The sequence below is a fragment of the Nicotiana tabacum genome, chromosome 8 (genome assembly GCF_000715075.1).
Source record: "Nicotiana tabacum cultivar K326 chromosome 8, ASM71507v2, whole genome shotgun sequence".
Lineage (NCBI taxonomy): Eukaryota > Viridiplantae > Streptophyta > Magnoliopsida > Solanales > Solanaceae > Nicotiana > Nicotiana tabacum.
Genome location: NC_134087.1, coordinates 118773671 through 118794207, shown reverse-complemented (window position 1 = coordinate 118794207; position 20537 = coordinate 118773671). Strand labels below are relative to the sequence as shown.

Sequence of the window (20537 nt, the reverse complement as noted above, 5' to 3'; positions counted from 1 at the left end):
GAACTAAGGAGTTGTTTGAGATTTAAATAAGCAAACATTTACATATACATGAATATTCTTCGGCTATCGCATAAGTTTGCTGGAACTTGGAGGTGTTTTGCCTAAGGAACAGTAAATCCTTGGTTCCAGATTGTGTCAATGGGTTGGTTACCTCAATATTTCCGTTAGGGGTCTTTAATGTCTTAAGTTAGGACAAAGGAGCACGATCCAAGCATTATCTTAAAAGATTAGACTGCGCAGTGCTACAGTGGTTGCAAAGAAGTAATCTCAGCAAAGAGATGTATGATTATACGCCTTCAGATGTGTTTGGGGAGACACACAAAAATACTAAAACTTTTTATTTACGCAAGTGTTGATGGTTCGAGCTAATAATAGACTTGAAGGAATAGCCTAGTCCTGAGATCACCACGACGCCAAATTTAGGCCGGTAATATGAATTTTCACTAACCATATTTTTCATTAAAACTTTACCTTAAGACAACATTATATAAAATAAAGAAAGTACTAACAGATTTTTATATTTTCGGCAAGTACAAGAATGCTCTATAGAGAAAGCATAGAACTTAAAAAGTAAAATTAGGCATGTGGATAACATACAAGATCAATGAAAAAGGGAACTTAAATTGCGTGTGATGTAATCACAAATTGAATTTGATGGTGACCACAGGACCTTAGTATATATAATCATAGGAGAAAATGGCGTAATCATAGGACCTAATACTAAATTTAGGCACGCGCCTATAAAAGGGATGAAGCTTACTCGTAGCTGCAAGAGTAAATGACAAACAATAAAGAGAGGAGATATAGAGAGACGAGTGGGCACAAAGCGACGAGAGAGTTTCCACTCCTCTATCACAATTACTTTGTCATGGACTAAGATGGCAGTGGTGGCCCATTGTTCAGAGCATCCATGGCCAATAATAATAGCCTACCAAAACTCTTGACTATTTGTTTATGGTATGGTTATGAGTTCTAATCTTCTTTGTGGATGTATGCAAATTGTTATTCAAAAGAAAACAATAGCTTTCCCATCGTTTCTTGTACATGTTAATGGCTGTTGGTGCAAAGCACTGCACTCTACGTGAGTCATCACTCGTGAAATGGTCGCTCTTGTCTTCTCCTCTCTATGGAATTGGAAAGCAGTCTATTCATTTCTCCAACTCTAACCAAGTAAGATACTGTATATTCTCTTTTATTTCCCTAGGAGTTACAGATTATGATGTCTTTGTGTTTGGTCAATTAAACAGAGATCATATCATCAGTCTTGTTCATTGTCAATGAATGGGTGCCAAGGCGACCCAAGAGCTCCTATTGGAACCATAGAAACAAGAACGTTGCCTGCAGTTTCTAGCCCTGCATTGGCCATGGAACGTCTCAATTCCGCCATCTGTGACTTGGTTAACTCCCAGCCTCCTCCTTACAATTCCGGTATCATTCGTCTTGAGGTAAATCTTTATCACTCGCATAAACATGGACTCATGTATCTTTTCATATGCATACATACTTAGTGTGCATCCCATCCATCCATTGTCACACTGCAGGAAGAATACACTCTGTACGGATCGGAAAACACATTATTGTTAGTTGCATAGCTAATCTATAATTTTGAATCCGCAATTGAATGACAAAAACCGAATGGAATTAAAATCCAACTTGTCTATCTTTGAGTATATATAAGCCACGTGGTTGGCTCAGATTAGCCTATAGAATTCCTGATCGTATTTCTTATCTACCCTCCAGAAGCAAACAGTCGATCTTCTTGAGTATAAAGCATTAATTAATAGGAGTTGCCAACTCCCCACACCATTTTGGGGTTAGAAAATATAGTAATTAATAAAAGAGTAAATTTCATTTAACCTTTTAACTGGTTAGGGCTAGACAATACAGTAATTAATAAAAGAATAAATTTTACTTAACTTATAAAATCAAGTTCTAAATTTTATAAGTTATAGTAATAGTATTTAGGAGATCACAAGCGAATTAATATTTATTAGAATATTAATCATAAGTTTCGAATTAAAAAACTGATGAAAAGAGAAAAACTAGTATAAGGCTGAAATTAAAAGATTTCGAATGATTACACTTGTCAATGGCATTTTAGTGATCAGTCACTAGCAAAATTAGATATTGACAATGTGTATTTTATGTACAATATCCCGAATATCGGAAATTTTTTAATTGTTAGATATTAAAAATATTAATTTTGATATTAACTGGCATCAGTGCTGTAAAATCTTAAGAAGTCAGAGACATATGAAATATTATATATATATGTGACACTATTTTCTCTGTTCTAAACAAGATTGAGATATTTGATACTTGTAAATAATTCAATTGTAAAGTTTTCAAACTTTTATATTAACACAAATTTAATAGCATGTTTAAGAATTATTATAAATTTTAAAATTTTATATTCACACAAATATCATGAAAAATTTAAATTTAAATTTTACAAAAAAATTTCCTTAAACTCTAAGTCAGACTAAAATCTATCTATTTATATCGTATTAAAAGCACTTAGACTCGTAGCGAAATATCGTTCGCCTTTTTACCCTTTTAAAAATTAATTTTTTATTGGATAAAATTGTAATTGGAGTTATTTTCCTAATATTTATGACTTTTCAATCAATTAACATTTTCTTTCTTTATTTAAAGTAGTTAAGAATCCTAATATTTTGGAATAGAAAATGAAAAATATTGTGTAAACTAACTATATAATGAATTATCTTGTCCTTGCTCTCTGAATAGATCCCAGTGCATCGTGTTTTTTGTATCATCCATTACAATTATTATGCTCAAATAAATATAATAAACTTTTAATTAACCATTCAAAGGAATAAAAAGAAACTAAGAACTTAATCCAGTAAAACTATACAAGACTGTGACATGTAGTTGTTTAATCATCGGGTAGAAAAGAAATAAATTTGAATAGTTGGGAAGAGTTTGTTTCTAAGTTTGGCTTTCTTCCTTCTTTATTTATGTCAGAAATGTTAGAAAAATTCTTATTTCTAACTTTTTGGCAATTTGTTTTTTCTTTTTCCTGTTAGAATAAATTAAATCATTTTTAGACTAAATCAAATCGCAATCAATTTAATGCAAATAATTGAAATATACTACATATATAATTAGTTTGATTGTCTATAAATAAAAAATATCCTTTGAAGTAGTTGTCTGAATCTAATTAAACCTTTTATTGCTCGTATAATTTTCATACACCAAATATTTAGTAAAATATGATATAGTTTCATAATGAACCTAACATAGATTTGGTTTAAACTACCTTCACAAGGAGAGAATTTATACATATGTCAACCATCACATTATAATTTCTCGATCCACAATTAAAAAAAGGTGTTTTAATTATCTCAAGCATATGTTTTGAATATTAGTTATATTATTTTTAAAAATATAGACTATGATATGCTTTGCGTATTAGGAAAGCGTGTATCCTAACGCTATTAAAAATAGATCTCATGTTACACAAAATAATTATTTAATTATTGTTTAAAGATTTACAACTTTATAGACAACTAACTTTGCTTATCATAACTTTCTTATTTGAAATACTATACAGGAAGTCCTACTGTTTAGGACATTAAAATTAATTAAAATTTAAATTACATAAATTAAACAATTTATTTATAATATTTTTCTCGCTATTATGTTGAGAATTGGATCTTAGAATATAGGGACTTTGACAGAGAAGCCTATAGAATTAGCTAAGATTCTCCAGAAGAGAAAGATTAATATAGCTTTTGTCCAAGAGACTAGGTGGGTAGGGTCTAAGGTGCGGGAGGCGGATGGGTTTAAACTGTGGCACTCAGGAGGTAAGAGGGGTAGGAACGGAGAGAGCATCTTGGTGGACAAGGATCTCAGGGAGTTAGTGATGGAGGTTAGGCGGGTGGATGATAGGTTGGTGGCTATTAAATTAGTAGTTGGAGGGCGTACTTTGAATGTTATTAGTGCTCACGCTCCCCCAAGTGGGCCTGGATGATGATGTTAAAAAGCGATTTTGGGAAGGTTTGGATGAGGTTGTGCGTGGTATTCCGCCCATCGAAAGGATATTCATAGGAGGGGATTTTAATGGGCATACTGGGAGGTCTGCTGGGGGCTACGATGAGGTACATGACAACTTTGGCTTTAGGGTAGAAACGAGGTACTTCGCTGTTGGATTTCACTAAGGCGTTTGATTTGGTGATAGTAAACTCGAGTTTTCAGAAGAGGGAGGAGCACTTGGTTACTTTCACGAGCACGACGACCAAGACCCAAATCGACTATCTCCTTTTCAGGAGGTGTGCTAAAGGTTTGTGCACTGATTGTAAGGTTATTTCGAGTGAGAACCTTACGACTCAACATAGGCTTTTGGTGATGGACTTAAACATCGTACCGAAGAGGAAAAAGAGGGTTAGGTGTGGTCGACCGAAGATCAGGTGGGGAGCTCTAACTAAGGACAATGCTCAGGAGTTGCAAGAGAAGTTGTTGCCTATAGGGGCTTGGAGGAGTAGTGGGGACGCGAGTAGTATGTGGACGAGAATGATAGACTACATTAGGGAGGCTGCGAGAGAGGTGTTAGAGGTCTCAAAAGGTTACATTGGAGGCCGCAAAGGAGACTGGTGGTGGAATGAGGAAGTCCAAAAGAAAGTAGAAGCCAAGAAAGCCGCATATTTGAAGTTAGCAGAGAGCACAGACGAGGAGGAGAAGAGGACTATCAGAGAAGGGTATAAGAAGGCTAAGAAAGAGGCGAAGTTGGCGGTCACGGAGGCTAAGACTACAGTGCTTTCTCGTTTGTATGAAGAACTGAGGGACAAAGGCAGGGGCATAAAGTTGTTTCAGCTGGATAAGACAAGGGAGAGGAAGGCTCGTGATCTGGACCAAGTGAGGTGCATCAAATATGAGAACGACAAAGTTTTAACGGAGGAGGCACATATCAAGCGAAAGTGGCAGGCTTACTTCCATGAACTCCTGAATGAATAGGGGATAAGAATATTGTGCTGGGAGATTTAGAGCACTTCGAGAGTTATTGTGATTTTAGGTACCGTAGGCTCTTTAGTTTTGAGGAGGTCGCGGTGCGTAAGATGAGCAGGGGCAAAGCGATCGGGTCAGATGAGATCTCGGTTCAATTCTGGAAGTATGCAAGTAGGGCTAGACTCGAGTGGCTAACTGGGTTATTTAATGTTATTTTAGGACGAAGAAGATGCTCGAGGAGTGGAGGTGGAGTACGATGATCGTTATACAAGAACAAAAGAGATATCCAAAATTACAAAAATTATAGGGGTATCAAGTTGCTTACTCACACTATGAAAGTGTGAAAAAGGGTGGTAGAAGCGAGGCTTAAAAGGATGGTGTCTATTTACGAGAACTAGTTCGATTTCATGTCGGGACGTTCGACTACGAAAGCCATCCATCTTGTTAGGAGGTTGGTGGAATAGTACAGGATATGAAGAAAGATTTACATATGGTGTTTATTGACCTAGAGAAAGCGTATGACAAGGTCCCTTGGGGTGTCCTTTGGAAATGCTTGGAGGCTAGAGGCGTTCTTGTAGCATATATTAGAGTGATAAGGACATGTATGATGGAGCTAAGATTCGGGTGAGGACAGTCGGAGGAGACTTGGAACATTTTTTAATAGGGACGGGTTTACACCAAGGATCTCCGCTCAACCCGTTCTTATTTACTTTAGCGATGGATACACTGACGCGTCATACTCAAAGGCAGATACCATGGTGTATGTTATTCGCTGACGATATAGTACTGATTGATGAGACGCGAGGCGGTGTCAATGAAATATTGGAGGTTTGGAAACAAACCTTAAAGTCTAAGGGTTTCAAGTTGAGCAAGACAAAGACGGAGTACCTAAAGTGCAAGTTCAGCGTAGTGTCAGGGGGAGCAGATATAGACGTGAGGCTTGATTCACAAGTCATCCTCAAGAAAGGAAGTTTCGGGTATCTTAGGCCAATTATCGAAGGGGATTGAGAGATTGACGAGGATGTCACACACCGTATGGGGACGGAGTGGATGAAATAGAGGCTAGTATCCAGTGTTCTGTGTGACAAGAATGTGCCATCAAAACTTAGGGATCAGTTCTACAAGGCGGCGGTTAGACCAGCTATGCTGTATGAGGCTAAATGCTAGCCGATCAAAAACTCCCATATTCAGAAGATGAACATAGCCGAAATGAGGATGTTGCAATGTATGTGGGGGCACACTAGGTTATACAAGATTAGGCATGAGGATATTCGTGAGAAAGTGGGTGTGGCTCCTATGGAAGATAAGATGCGTGAAACAGGGCTTAGATGATTTGGGCATGTGAGAAGGAGAAGCTGATGGGTTTACAATACCCTAGCTTTATGTTTTGATGATCTAACAAACTTATTGTGAAAGAACCAGATAAGGAACCTGACACACTTGGTACATAACTCAAATCAACGGACTCCAGCTAATGTGAATTGCTACGACTTCAGAAGATAGAGAATTAACACAGGGACCTGATACCCTTGTGTTTCCCTGACAGCAGTACGAAGTCAACTGTCTACAGCCGGAAAGCTGGAACGTAACTGCCTGCACTGTACATAGAGACAGTGCAACACAGTTATGCAGTCACTTCTCATTTGACCTATAAAGTGATTACATCATTCAAGTGATGCCATCCATGTTGTATTAACATTGAACATTACAACAAAACATCACTTGAAGACTAGAGAATTCATTCAAGCATTCAAGCATATGACATTCAAGCATTCAATTCTCAAGTGCATCAAGAACGCAGTTTAACACTACTACGGACCAATTCCTAGAGCTAGTATTTTGTATGTCCTTAGTTGAGTTGTAACTTTGTAATTGTTCTTCATTGTAATTCCTATTTTGCTTATCTAGAAGTGTTACTTAGGAACCCCTGGTAAAACCATAAACCCTTAGCGTTTGTGTCGTGACTAGAGTAGTCATGAGTTGAAATCTTTGTAATAGGTGTATTGCAAAGTGTCTTGCAATAGGTGTATTATAAGTTAGTGAGAGATTAAGAGTTTAATTCCTAGATTGCATAGGTTGTAATCTAAAGTGGCTCATAGTGAAGTTGAAATCCTACTAGTGTAGGTCGTGGTTTTTTATCCCCTTGAGCAGGGATTTTTCCACTTAAAAACTCCATGTCTTATTTACTTATTGTTTTATTAGCATTCTCAGTGGAAACTCATAGAGGACCTGGTCTCTATATAGTTTAGTGGACTCATATATTCTATCAGAAGCCTAGATGCCCAAGTGAGGAGATGTAAACGACTGGCGCTGGCAGGTAGGAGAAGGGGTATAGGACGTCTTAAGAAGTACTGAGGAGAGGTGATCAGGCAGGACATGGCGCGAGTTCAGCTTACCGAGGACATAGCCCTTGACATGAGGGTATGGAGGTCGAAGATTATAGTAGAAGGGTAATAGGCCGTCGTGTGTTTTTCTGATCTGTTCTAGGTTTATTAGGGCTAGCTGACTAGTACATTGTCTTCGATTCTTAGAATGCCAATATTAGGTTTGTTTTAGTACTATCTTCCGCTTCGATTTTCTAGTACCCTGCCGTGTTACTGCTTGTGGATATTGCTTTTGCTATTGTTATTGCTTTGTCCATTTATTTTTTCTCCAGTCCTTACATTGTTGATATCATTTTCCTGGCCTATTGTTGTTATTTACTTGTTCCTATTCTTGCTCTCGAGCCGAGTGTCTTTCGGAATCAGCCTCTCTACCCTCCAGGGTAGGGTAACGTCTGCGTATACATTATCCTCTCCAAACCCCACTTGTAAGATCCTACTGGATTGTTGTTGTTGTTGTTGTTGTTATTTATAATATTTTTCTCCCAAATTAGGTATAAAAATATTGTACATGCGTTAATTTTGTATAATTATTTTCTTGTAAAATATACTTCTGTGATTAAAAGTGCAATTCATGTTATAACTTATTTTTCTAAAATTAATCATGAAAGCACCTAAACTAAGACTAGTCAAACAAATGGAAATAGAGGGAGTAGTATATTCCCGTCTAATAACAAAATTTTATTCAAAATAATTTAAAAATAGTTTCAACTATAGTATTATAGTAAAAATGATTTTACATATCGATTTTGATATGTCAGTAATTCTGACAAAATATTTGTTGGGAAGGTGCCAATTGAAGAGCAGATAGAAGCGCTTGAGTGGCTTCATGCTCAGAACCATGTCCTCCTCCCGCGCTGTTTCTTCTCCGGTCGAAGGCCAGCTGTTGATTCTGAAATGTGCTTTATTGGGAATGGAACTTCTCATTCCTCTTCTAAAGTGGTCAGTGTAGCTGGTATCGGCTCTGCTGTCTTCTTTACTCATTTACGCCCTTTCTCCTTTGACGATTGGCGTGCTATACGCAGGTAATTTTTATGTATTTCTCTTTTATGGATTAAGCTAAAGATTACGTCTTTAAGGGAATTTCTTAATGGCTAAAACAGAAATACCTATGCAAAAATGATTCTTGACGGATTTTTGCTAAGGTATAATTTGTCCTGAAGATTGGGCAACTAAATGTTGTTTTTAAGTGTGAATATGACTCTGACTGAAAGAGCTGATGAAATTAGTGTAGCGAAGGAAAAAAACATGAAGCAACTTTTGAGAAAAAGAGTCGTTTCTAATAGCTTGTTTGGCCAAACTTCTAAAATAAACTTATTTTGAAAGATGCTTTTATCAAAAGTACTTTTCAAAAAAGTGCTCTTGAGCAGTAATTATTGTTTGACCAAGCTTTTGATATTTTTCTCAAAAGTGCTTCTCAGAAAAGTATTTTTTGGAGAGAAGTACTTTTTTCTGCTTCTCAAAAACTGCTTCTGCTCCTGGTCAAAAGTACTTTCTTTCCTTTCAAAAGCTTGGCAAACACGGAATTTTTGGCCAAAAGCATTTTTGGCCAAAAAAGCAAAAAGCATTTTTGGCCAAAAAAGTACTTTTGGCCCAAAAAAAAACTTGGTCAAACAGGCTATAAGTGTGAATATCAAAGGCGGATAAAGCCGTTGTACAATGGGTTCAACTGACCCAATATTCGACACAGAATGTGTAAAAGTAAATGTATTCGTGTATGTGTGTGTAAAAAATACCAAAAACTCAACAAATATTAAATTATGAATCCATAATTTCATAATTTAACGAGTTCAATCTATGAATCTTAGAGGAGTTCATTGCTTAGATGATCACTGAACTTTGCAAAATGATGGAACAAAGTCACTTAACTTTAGTTTGTAATACGAAAATCACTCAACTTTTTCTAATGCGCACAGATAGTCACTCAACCGGAAATATTAAATTTTCTGGTGGAAAAAGATGACATGACAGTCTACATGAATTTTTTTATTATTTAACCAAGTAACGCCCAAACAAAATATTAACTCTACCCATACACCCAACCCGCTGAATAAAAACCCACCCACTTAATAAAATAAACACTAAAGACTAACCAAACCCTCTGACCATTATTTCACGCTACTCTCTTCTTTCCATGGTTTCACTTCTAATCCAAAATTGAGCTTTTCAACATGTTCTTAATCCCCCAATTCATACAAGCCTCCTTAAACTGTTTAAAAGACCCAAACTTCATTCCTAGTTCTAATATAGGGTTGTCCATTTCTTCGTTATACTCCTCATATGCGACCTCTACCTCATCTTCTTTATCAGTATCTCGCTCTAGCAATTCATCAGATTAGCATAATCTGAATCAGCATTCTCGTTTATTTCTGGAATTAGGATGCCAACAGATAGTCCAACTCTATTATTTCCATCATTGGTATTTTTTTTTTTGGTCTTCCTTTTGCCTTCTTAAAATAATTCTCAACAATAATATCATGATTATCAGCAGTAATATCATGATACTCGTCATCATCTTCCTCTAGGTTATAGGCTGGATCATTGAAATCTTGATCATCTAACCGATCTTCATCCTCACTTTCTTCATCACCATTACCCTTCCTCTCAGCCACCGTATTACTCAAAACACTATTTTCCTGAAATACCCATCTAGAATTTCCAACCACTCCTACAGAATATACAAAATAAAGAGTTGAAAAATAGTTCAACCATCGACAAATATTTAATACTCTAACACACTTGCATGTTAAAACCCTAAACTAAATCCTAATTCCAAAAGAATCAGAAACCCATATATATAATAAGCCCTAAACCCCACATGTATAAAAATTTATAACACCTAAAGTATTAAAAAACACTAATCCTGTTGTTCTTCGATAACAACAGATAGCATATTAAAAAAATTTATCATATAAAGACAAAAAAATAATATTTATTAAGAGTACCTCGTTTTCTCTCATGTGCTGTGCAATACCCTCGGCATAGTGGTTCAAATCCACATTAAACAATGGTTGTGGGGACGAGATGGATCCCTTCCTTTGAGATTTTTTATATTATCTACTTGATGCACCTTCCAATTCCATGTTGAAAAGCTCAACTTTGGACTAAAGTGAAACCATGGAGAAGAAGAGCAGCGTGAAATAATGGTCAGAGGGTTTGGTTATTCTTTAGTGTTTATTTATTAAGTGGGTGGGTTTTTATTCAACGGGTCGGATCGGGTGTATGGGCAGAGTTATAATGTTTTGTTTGGGTGTTACTTGGTCAAATAATAAAAAATTCTATGTAGACTGCCATGTCAACTTTTTCCACCGGAAAGTTTGATATTTCCGGTTGAGTGACTATCTGTGTGCATTAGGAAAAGTTGAGTGATTTTCCTGTTACAAACTAAAGGTAAGTGACTTTGTTCCATCATTTTGCAATTCAGTGATCATTTGAGTAATGAACTCAATCTTAGAGGCTGAACTCATCAAGTTTAAATTTTGGATTCACCTCTGGTAAATATGATTCAGATTAAGGGAGTTGATGAAGTTAATGATTCGAGAAAATCATGAACCAACTTGAAGAAACAAAGTTGTTAAAGCACATCTGTTTTGCCTTAACAAAAAAGAAAAAAATCATCACAAGACATGGTCCGAAATGTGGGTAGTGGTAACACATAAGTTCAGAAGTTATCATTTAATTTGACTTTGTTTTGCCATCTGGTTTGAGTTAATGAGATTGCTAGGCCTAAGTTCACAATTTCTTAGTTTATCTTATCTTTCCACTATTGATACAACTTTTTTGCATATATTATTTCAAGTTGAATTGATCAACCCATGGATGTTATCTTTTCCTTTCACATTTTATGGTAATCTGACGTGGCTAATGATGTTTTATGCAATTTTAGTGTTACTAAATCATAGTAGAAAATTTGGAGCTGGACAAACTTCACAATGATAATAAACTGGACTTGAAATCTGTCCAAGCCTTGATGGACGGAGTTACCTGGTACCTGTTGCTGGTGGGAGGTAGCAGGTATCCCGTTAGTCGAGGTGCATGTAATCTGGCCCGGACACCACGGTTATTAAAAAAAGATAATAAACTAGACTCGAAATTTAGTTTTACGCTAGAACTGACATTTTTATCATATGGTATCCTAATCAGAGATTATCCAAGTTAGACTTCAGAAAAATTTCTTAAAAAAGAAATAAGAGAACCAAAATGGCGCAAGGATTTCAACTAGCAATAATTGGACAACCTGGAACCATAGTTAGCAAAAGACTTGGCTAAACTCATTGTTTATGTTCTGAACTCTAGCATTGTTTTATCTCTGCCAAAGGTACCTCTCCAAGAAATGTCCTCTAATTCGTGCTTATGGGGCAATCCGATTTGATGCAACAGCCAATATAGGTCCTGAATGGAATGCTTTTGGTTCATTTTATTTCATGGTCCCTCAGGTAAATGGATTGACTTTCAACTCTTCATTGCTTAGGACCTATTTGTTAGACATGTTGTCTCTTGAATATAATCCATCTGTTGCTAGATGCTAAATGACAGGTTGAGTTTGATGAGCTTGAAGGAAGTTCAGTTATTGCTGCAACAGTCGCATGGGATAATGCTGTCTCTTGCACGTACCAGAGGGCAATAGAAGCACTTCAGACCACAATATGGCAGGTCTCTCCTTCTCGCTTCATTTAATCCTTTTTGTTTGGTTGTTTCATTTCAGTCCTTTTTTTTTTCTTTCCTCATTAACTTTTCTTTTAAACCCTATGTTAATGAATGCAGGTTTCCTCCGTTCTTATGAGGGTGCGGAAAAAAATATCTCGTTCGCATATACTCGCAAGTACTCATGTCCCGGGTAAAGCATCTTGGGACCAAGCTGTTAAGCGTGCTTTGCAAATAATAAGAAGAAACAACCCGATGCTTATCAAGGTTGTCGGTTGTGTTCTTTACCTTTGAGTTATATTCTAACAATGTATTGTTGTCTTCACCTATGCGTTTACTCTAAAATGAAGTATTGTCATAGAGGACCAGTAGAAATAGAAGAACAAAATGATACACCTGATGCTCACATTAGTATGTGGGTTCATAACGAGTAAATCTAGGTGGTGTTAAAGTGCATACCTTTTCTTGTAAACCACAGGTGGTACTTGCTCGTAGCACCAGAGTTGTGACAGCTGCGGACATTGATCCTTTAACATGGTTATCTTGCTTAAAGGTGTTGATTAGCTACCTTATAATGATAAACAGTTCACTAGCATAGTATCTTTTCTTTTGCTAAAATATAGAGAATTAAGTCTTGCAGGTTGAAGGAGAAAATGCATATCAGTTCTGTTTGCAACCTCCCCAGTCAGCGGCATTCATTGGAAACACTGTAATTCAAACTCTTTCTCAATAACTAAATGGTGTAATGAAGCAATGTATTCAATCCATAGAATGTATCCTTTCTTTCGGGTGCATCCCCTCAAGGTTGACACTAACATAGATTATGGTCCATCGACCAGTTGAAATGATGTTATATTCACATCAAGCAAAATATTTCCGAATGGTTCTACATTGCACCTTTCATTATATCATCTAATATGTGAAGAGTTATTGGCACTGAAAACAGTTATTTCTGTGTTGTGTATTTGTTGAGTGAAGAGCAATATTTTAATTATGCGTACATTTTGAAAAAAATTCAAGTATGAAATCCTGATGCCATCATCTTCAACATTGAAAGGACATGAAGCTAAATTGCCTGATCACAACCATCCTTAATGTGTTTAGAATGAAAAGAATCTTATTAAATTTTTTATAGCTGAGTTTTTAAATATTTATAGCTGGTAAATAGATGAAACCATTTACGGATAGCAAGTTCAGGAGATAAGCAAAGCAGTTGTACTGGTGAGAACTGGATTCTTGTGACGAAGTTCTTGCTCCATCTATTGAAATTCAGTAATGAGATCCCATACCCACTACCTTCTATTTATCTGGAGCATCAAACTCACTTCTGAATGTTTCTAGTGCCAATTATAAGCCATGGTATCAAAGTACATGGATTTTTTGTACGCTGGATGTAGAAATGGTGAGGAGATAAAATAGTTTTATTTAATCCTTATGCTCTTTTTGAATAGCCAGAGCAGCTATTTCATCGGGACTGCCTCAGCATTTGTAGCGAGGCTTTAGCTGGAACACGGGCTAGGGGTGGATCAGAGCTTCTGGATCTTAAGATAGGACAGGATTTACTATCCAGGTTCATCTTTTGTGCTTTATAGATAAAACACATTATGTCATTATTGTATTTCTTTGTCCAGTGGTGTATTGTCTATATTCTTTTATTCTTCTGCAGTGCTAAGGACCATAATGAGTTTGCTATAGTACGGGAGTGCATAAGAAGAAAATTGGAGGTAAGCTGGGTTAAGTGGCTTCTAAACAGAATCTTAAGAGGACTTCATAAGGGAAGGCACACTTTTGAACTTTCCAATTTGAGATTTGCAACTTGTTCAATATTTTTTGGTGACATGTCCATTTTGTTGACGTGTTGAAAATTTAGCATGTCAAATTTTATATATTCCAAATTTGAAATTTCAAAAGTTCCCTTGTCCACTTTTAGGATATCTCAGGAACCTTTCATGTTGTATAAAGCTAGCTTTTTTTGTTCCAAAGGCTGTATGTTCCAGCGTTTTAATTGAACCAAAGAAAGCAATAAGAAAATTTCCAAGAGTTCAACATCTTTATGCTCAATTGAGGGGGAGACTCCAGACTGAAGATGATGAGGTAAGTCTTGACATCTTTATTAATCCATCTACTAGTTACTGAGATTGTAAGTTTCATGAGAACTAGAACTGACTGACGCATCCGTCAGTATTTTCTCGAACAATCTTCCTTAATTAGTTCATAATCACTCCCTCTAATTGGCAAAACTGATGAAACAAAAGCTGACTTTGAATTTCTACTATAAGTAAAGATTTGCTGATTATACGTATGGATGAACTTATTGTTTCCTCTGTTCCTTTTACAAAGTACCATACTAAACATTTACAGTTTTCCAGTTTAAGATCTTGTCGTCCATTCACCCTACTCCAGCAGTTTGTGGGTATCCTACAGAAGATGCACGGGCTTTTATTTCAGAAACCGGTATGATTAATCTTTTTTTACCCAGCTCTTTTTGCACCCAAAATGTTAGGTGACTTCTTATATTGGTGGATAGAATAGAAAGATAACAGAATGGAAAATATAGGCTTGTAGTTAATGCCTTAATGGATCAGATTGTCCACTTATTACCTTACCAGTTATAGAAAGCCTGATTTCCGTTATCCTCATCATGATATCCACTGACAGTATATAGGAATATTTTTAAAAGGCAAACTCATGCATAGATTTCCATGTGCGGCCTGGATGCTGGTGCTTTCAAATGCTGTAATTAGTCATTCTAATAGGTTTTGATAATCAACCGATGGCTTCTTGGACCTTGTGCTCTGGTATATCATTTAATATCAGCTGATGTTTCCCAGAAATGTTTGACCGAGGAATGTATGCTGGTCCTGTTGGTTGGTTTGGAGGGGAAGAGAGTGAATTTGCTGTTGGAATAAGGTCAGCTTTGGTTGACAAGGTGAGGTTAATATTTCATTGCATTTCACCTTCGTCCTAGAGTACTCCTCTTCAGAGAACTCGTTTGCCTGTATATGCTCCACACATAATAAGAATTGATAGATAACCACATGATGTAAATTTCTTAATGAGGGACTAATTAAATAAGACATCGCCTATATAAATATTTATATACTAATAATTTACTTTTGCTATATAATAATTTTTATTATATATCAATAATGAATCAAAGGTTCCGTACTTAATGTTTCACATGTTAGAAAAAAATCAATTTTGCTGTTACAAATATTGCTAATCCAATTTCATATGTTATAGATATTTTACTTTAAATTTTCAAAATCTTATAATATATTTAAGTGATTTATTTTGAACACGGTTATTAAAATGCTGATAAAATGAAATAACTAGGGTCTTGGCGCATTAATTTATGCGGGAACTGGGATAGTGGAAGGAAGTGATTCATCTCTAGAATGGGAGGAGCTCGAGCTGAAGACTTCACAGGTATATATCCTTGGTAAATTGATTTCTATGCTATTAGACATGCTTTTTATTATCTAGAGGGTGAAGAGTTTCTCTACCTTCTGAAAGCAATTTAGGAATGACAAGAGTCTTTTTTCTGCTGCATCTTTCTATTGTCTCCTGCAGTTCACCAAATTGATGAAACTTGAGGCTCCTCTTTTGACAAGAGGAGAAATTAGGACTATCAATCAGAATCAGAAAGGTTTGTCATGCCTGCAGCATCACATTTTGGTTTGTCTACACCACTCATTCTGAAAGCAATTGTGGTTTATGAAATTAAGGGGAAAAGAGAAAATTATGTGAACATCTTTACACATTTTTTGCATGCAAATATCATCAATCTATCATTGACAGTAGTTTCCCGTCTTTTACCTATGTATGTACACTTCTAGATTATTGGTTTATTGTTCCGCCCTGCGATTCTAGCTTTGGATAATGTTACACACACTAAATTCTTACTCTGAAGGGGTGTGTAATCAGTTTCTATCTATACTGTTTTTACCTGAAGAATGAATTTGCATCAAGTTTATAACACAAAAGAACCTCTATATCTGGTGGTATTTTTGAAATGGAGGTGTCATATATTGGTAGCTAATAAATAATACTCCCTCTTATTTTATATGATGGTGTTAAATTGGAAGCAGAGTTCTAAAAACACTTTCGACAAATAAGCCAGATATTTTTGTAACATACTACAAGTACCCTTAGTACTTAGTGGTCCTCGACATCCTTTGTCAATTACTATAAGAGCATGTCACTAAAGCAAAATGGGAATGTTAATATTAAGGGCTTTCCAAATATAGAAAAGTCAAAAGTATCAATTTTTGGAATGAGACCAAAAAGGAAAAAGCGTCATATAAAATGGAAAGGAAGGAGTAGATAGGATATGAGATATAACCTAAAGTACTCGACAAATAATCTTTGAACCAGTAAAGCTGAAATTTATGATTGAAATGGAATCTGGCTATTCTCAAATAAATGTTGTACTTTTAAGTAAAACCAGAATGTGCTTATTTACACTTGGAAATCCATCCTAATGTTAATGTTATGAGATAACATAATAACACACCATGTATTAGCTATTTTGGATGTATATTTTTTGACGCGAAAATACTCCAAATTTTGATGCTTTTACTAATTTTTAGACATAATTAATTTGTTGGATATCACTTTTTTCCCAACTTACGAGTTGCTACACTACTTTTTTTATTTGTGTGATCAACTCCTTTTCAGATCTTGAACTGAATGATAAACAATTTCTGCAATTTAGTGAGATGACATCTTCTTGGAGGAGAGATGATATACCTTGAGGGGATCAATGTCAATCATTTGATATTAACACCATTATCTTCAGCTTTTGATAGCAGATCAGATGAACACAATTTAGCTGCCAGATTTAGTTACTCAATTGCCAGAAAAAACAGCATCCAGATCTTTATTCTTATTTTCTTTCAATATTTATATAATTAGTTGCAGAATTTTTGCCGGAGCAAGCAATTATGCCCTTCAATTGGCACAATACAAGAAGAAGAAATTTTGTACAATGATTATCTTGTACAGATGTAATTTCTTTTGGTATGTACTCCTGACTCCAAAACCAGGGATATTGGTTATTAGAATACAGAAAACCTTCACGTTTGTATTGCAGAAATGAGTGATTTCTAGAATGCCTTGTTTATTTGTTGTTTCAGTGGCAGCAACATCCTTGTCTTGGAATGTTCAAATATCATGAAAAATAGCTACTATCAATTCGAATTGCAATTTTATTGGATTTATCACTTTTACATTGGTAGAAGGAAAAAGGACATCGACTCAAGAATTTACAGAAGCACAGAGCATCAAAAACCTAAAAGCATTTCAATCTTAGCTCGCACTCATTCTCCCCTTCTGCTACCAGCTTTGCATTTGAGAGGAGAAAGGGAGCAAACTGACTTCTATAGTTTCAGGTCCTATTTCTATTAGTAACTTAGTGCAGACAGCTCTAACAAGGCTTCCCCTCAATGCAGTTCAAAGAGCCTGAAAATCTTGTTAGCCTGCTTGCATATGATCCTGGCCTAGGGTGGATCATATCAGGACCCTTCATGAATATATGATTGGGATTTCCAGATTCCACAAAGAACGCTCCGTTCATCATCAGATCTCCCTGTGATCTCCACACCCAATTCTTCCACACACTTTCAGGTGAATACTCCCTTTTGGTCACCTACAAGTAAAAATAGAATGAGCATCATTTCAATTTAAGAGCTAGTCACAATGTGCTATTTTGGGTGTTCAAGGTACTAGGTTCTTTGGAAACATAGGTTCAAAATTTACATATTTATCCTATTTCAGGGTTTTTCATATAATATATTGAAAATGATGGGATCAATTGAATGCACTCCCAAAACTCTAGGTTTGCGTCTGGGTGTGTTCACTTTTTTCATACACAGGATAGTGATGCAACTTTGTTGGTCACAAATATTGTTAATTTTACCTCCTTTGCATTAGGGTTAGGCGGGGCGATGAACCGGTTGCCCTGGCTGAGGATGGTGGGGTGTTGGCTTCCACCAATTGCATACATTAGCCAGTGAGTGTAATCATTGTTGACTGCATGAACAAATCCCCATCTCACTCTTGGCATCCTCTGGATCAATCCTTGTCCAAAGTGATTAAAAGCAAGTGTTATCTGTAAAATTGAGTCCTCCGAGTAGCTATCACTTGCTCCAAACAACATAACCTAAATGAAAAACATGCAAATATTAATACATGCTTTGTTGTTTCATTCTTCAGTAGAAAATTGTTCTCAGTATATCAAGTTTAGGCTAAGTTACATCATTATGGTTAGTGAAATGGCAGTTGGAAATGGTAATAGCAGTTGAAGCCTGGACAGCATCAATGAGTCCATCATCACAATTAGACATGGAAACATGATCAATCCAAATATTTGTGGATCCAAAGATTGAAATACCATCACCATCACTTCTTGATCGAAAACCATAATGATTAATCGAGTCTCTGATTAGGCCACCATTACCAGCCTTAATATCATGGATATGAAGACCATGAATAATCACATTGTTAATGAACTGTAACATGAAACTAGCACCAAAGGCAATGTGTACTTGTTGCCCTCTGGCATCAATTGTCTTGTTGCTTGTCATGATAAGTTCCTGGTTAAGCCTAATGACCATGTGATGTTTAAATATGATCCAAAGTGGCTCTGGTTGAATGACTGCATGGCGCAGTGTTCCTGGCTTAGGATTCACCATATCGTCGTCTGAAGGGTCAGTTACTATGTAGATTTTGCCACCTTTGCCACCAGTTGTATGGTGGCCGAATCCAAGAACACAATCAGCTAGCTTCATGCGGGTTTTAGCCCAGTTTGGGTCACATCTCCAGCAACGATCAATAGGGTTAGTAGACATGCATGGACCATTGTACTTGTGCAAGTCTCTCCTTGTGCTATTGCTACCTTCTTCCGACCTTCAAAAATAAATACGATGAAAATGTGAGGTTTGACTGTAATATTTATCTTCTTTTTCATTAATTTTTTTTTTCAAAATTGTTTGTTTTCAGTGTTAGAAAAAAAAAGTAATCTTGACATGAAACTCGGCATCACTATGTGAATTCTTTTTATGTATCTATGTTGTTTATTGAATCCCATTAAAAAATTAACAAAAGCTTCTAGTGTAGTACAAAAAGGAGGTTAAAAAAAAAGGTTTTAGGTCGTGAACTCGTCTATGACATTTTAACATTTTGCTGCAGAATCTCTGTATATATAATGCGCATATATATATAAAATTTGCCAGCTCTTCTCAAACTTTAAAGAAAAAAAGAAGGGAAAAAGTGAAAGTCTAAAAGCAAGAAATGAGAGAGAAATAATACGTGTGAACATGTTTGTTGAGATTGTCTGCGACGGTTTCAGGATGAGGATTATAGGAATCCTGAGCAGTTTTCTTTGCTTGCGTAGCTCGAGTCTGCCACACCTCATCAAACTCACTAATATTGGCCTCTATGCTTAAAACTAGAGTGACTGAAACAAAGAAAATCGACCTATTTTTGAGAGTTCCCATTCTCAATAGCTATATATGTACAACTTTTTTTCTTTTTCTTGTTTTACTTAATCAATTATTCCCCTTTCTTTCTTCCGACAAAGAGGGATGATTTTTAATACTAATGGGTAGGCTTTAAATGCTAATCTAGCAATAATGGAGAGGCCATATGTTTGGCTTCTTTATCTGAGAGGGAGAAGAGTTTGTTTAAATACCACTAAGTGCTACAAGTAAATATGAGAATGAGGAATAGAGAGGGAAAAGTGGGGAACCGCTTTTACTTCTAACGGTCAACTGTTGGTCTACTTGTTTCTTTGGATAAACTGTTTAATCCAGAGATATTGTCTGGTGTTTCCTAAATTTTCTATGGATTTGCTACAAAATTAAATGAATTATTTATCTCTCTTTTATGAGCCAGGTAATGGCTTAAAATTATCTATATTTATTTCTTCTCAGTGACTTCTTAAATTATTTAGTAGTCTTTCTTCTCTTCTTATTTTTCACATTTTTTAACGCAATAGTGTTAGAGGGTGTTTGGATTGGCTTATAAAAAGTAGCTTTTAAGCTAAAAGTTAAAAGTCATAAGTTGGTAATCCCTAAGCCTGTCAAACAGGTCGGGTTGACCCATTTCCGATCCGGCCCAGACTGGTTGAAACCCAAACCGGTCCGGACAGTTAGTTAGGGGGCCGGATGGACTGGGTTAGGGGGTTGGTCCGTTCACCAAAAAAAGATCTGGTTAACCGGACCGGTCAAACCCGGCCAACAAAAATTACTGTTGAACCGGTTAACCGGCCCTGTCCGCACCAGTCTAACGACTATCTGAAATTTTTTTTTTAAATTTTTTTAAATGTCATATGACCGTTGTCCAATGGGTTGATTGCAAGAATAGTCCTTTTCTGGGCAATGTTTTTAAAAAAATAATACTTTTAGTAATTACTAATTTAGCCCTTGAAAAACTACAAATACACCCTGTCGCACCTCCTTTTTCCTGCGCCCGCGGGGCGCGTGGGGAGTTTTCTCCAATTAAAGGACAGTCGAAACGGGATTTGTTTATTTGTTTCAGAGTCGC

At 36.1% G+C, this 20537-nt stretch overlaps 2 protein-coding genes and 1 long non-coding RNA gene across 6 annotated transcripts; 1 reads left to right on the top strand and 2 right to left on the bottom strand.

The window, feature by feature from the left end:
* The first annotated feature begins 712 nt into the window (after positions 1-712).
* On the top strand, positions 713-17127 carry LOC107794034 (isochorismate synthase, chloroplastic). 4 transcript variants are annotated; one of them, XM_016616491.2, is made up of 16 exons: positions 713-1170; positions 1248-1445; positions 8136-8371; positions 11665-11782; positions 11883-11999; positions 12111-12257; positions 12469-12543; positions 12631-12699; positions 13442-13560; positions 13657-13714; positions 13974-14084; positions 14360-14444; positions 14822-14919; positions 15327-15419; positions 15564-15639; positions 16708-17127. In XM_016616491.2, the coding sequence occupies exons 1-16, from the start codon at positions 1045-1047 to the stop codon at positions 16713-16715; spliced, it is 1734 nt and encodes a 577-aa protein (XP_016471977.1). In that variant the 5' UTR covers positions 713-1044; the 3' UTR covers positions 16716-17127. The 4 variants fall into 4 exon arrangements, with proteins under 4 accessions (XP_016471977.1, XP_016471973.1, XP_016471976.1 ...); XM_016616487.2 differs by having other exon boundaries at positions 16671-17127; XM_016616490.2 differs by having other exon boundaries at positions 15564-15668.
* LOC107794036 (uncharacterized) lies at positions 9312-10492 on the bottom strand. The gene is made up of 2 exons (XR_001649857.2): positions 10292-10492; positions 9312-10014 (listed from the first exon to the last, which is right to left on the bottom strand). It is a non-coding gene; the product is annotated as an uncharacterized LOC107794036 (long non-coding RNA).
* A 36-nt stretch (positions 17128-17163) lies between the features above and the next one.
* Positions 17164-19640, bottom strand: LOC107794035 (pectate lyase-like). Its single transcript, XM_016616492.2, has 4 exons — positions 19302-19640; positions 18248-18899; positions 17911-18153; positions 17164-17640 (listed from the first exon to the last, which is right to left on the bottom strand). Exons 1-4 carry the CDS (start codon positions 19487-19489, stop codon positions 17419-17421), a joined length of 1305 nt encoding a protein of 434 aa, XP_016471978.1. The 5' UTR covers positions 19490-19640; the 3' UTR covers positions 17164-17418.
* Between the last annotated feature and the right edge of the window lie 897 nt (positions 19641-20537).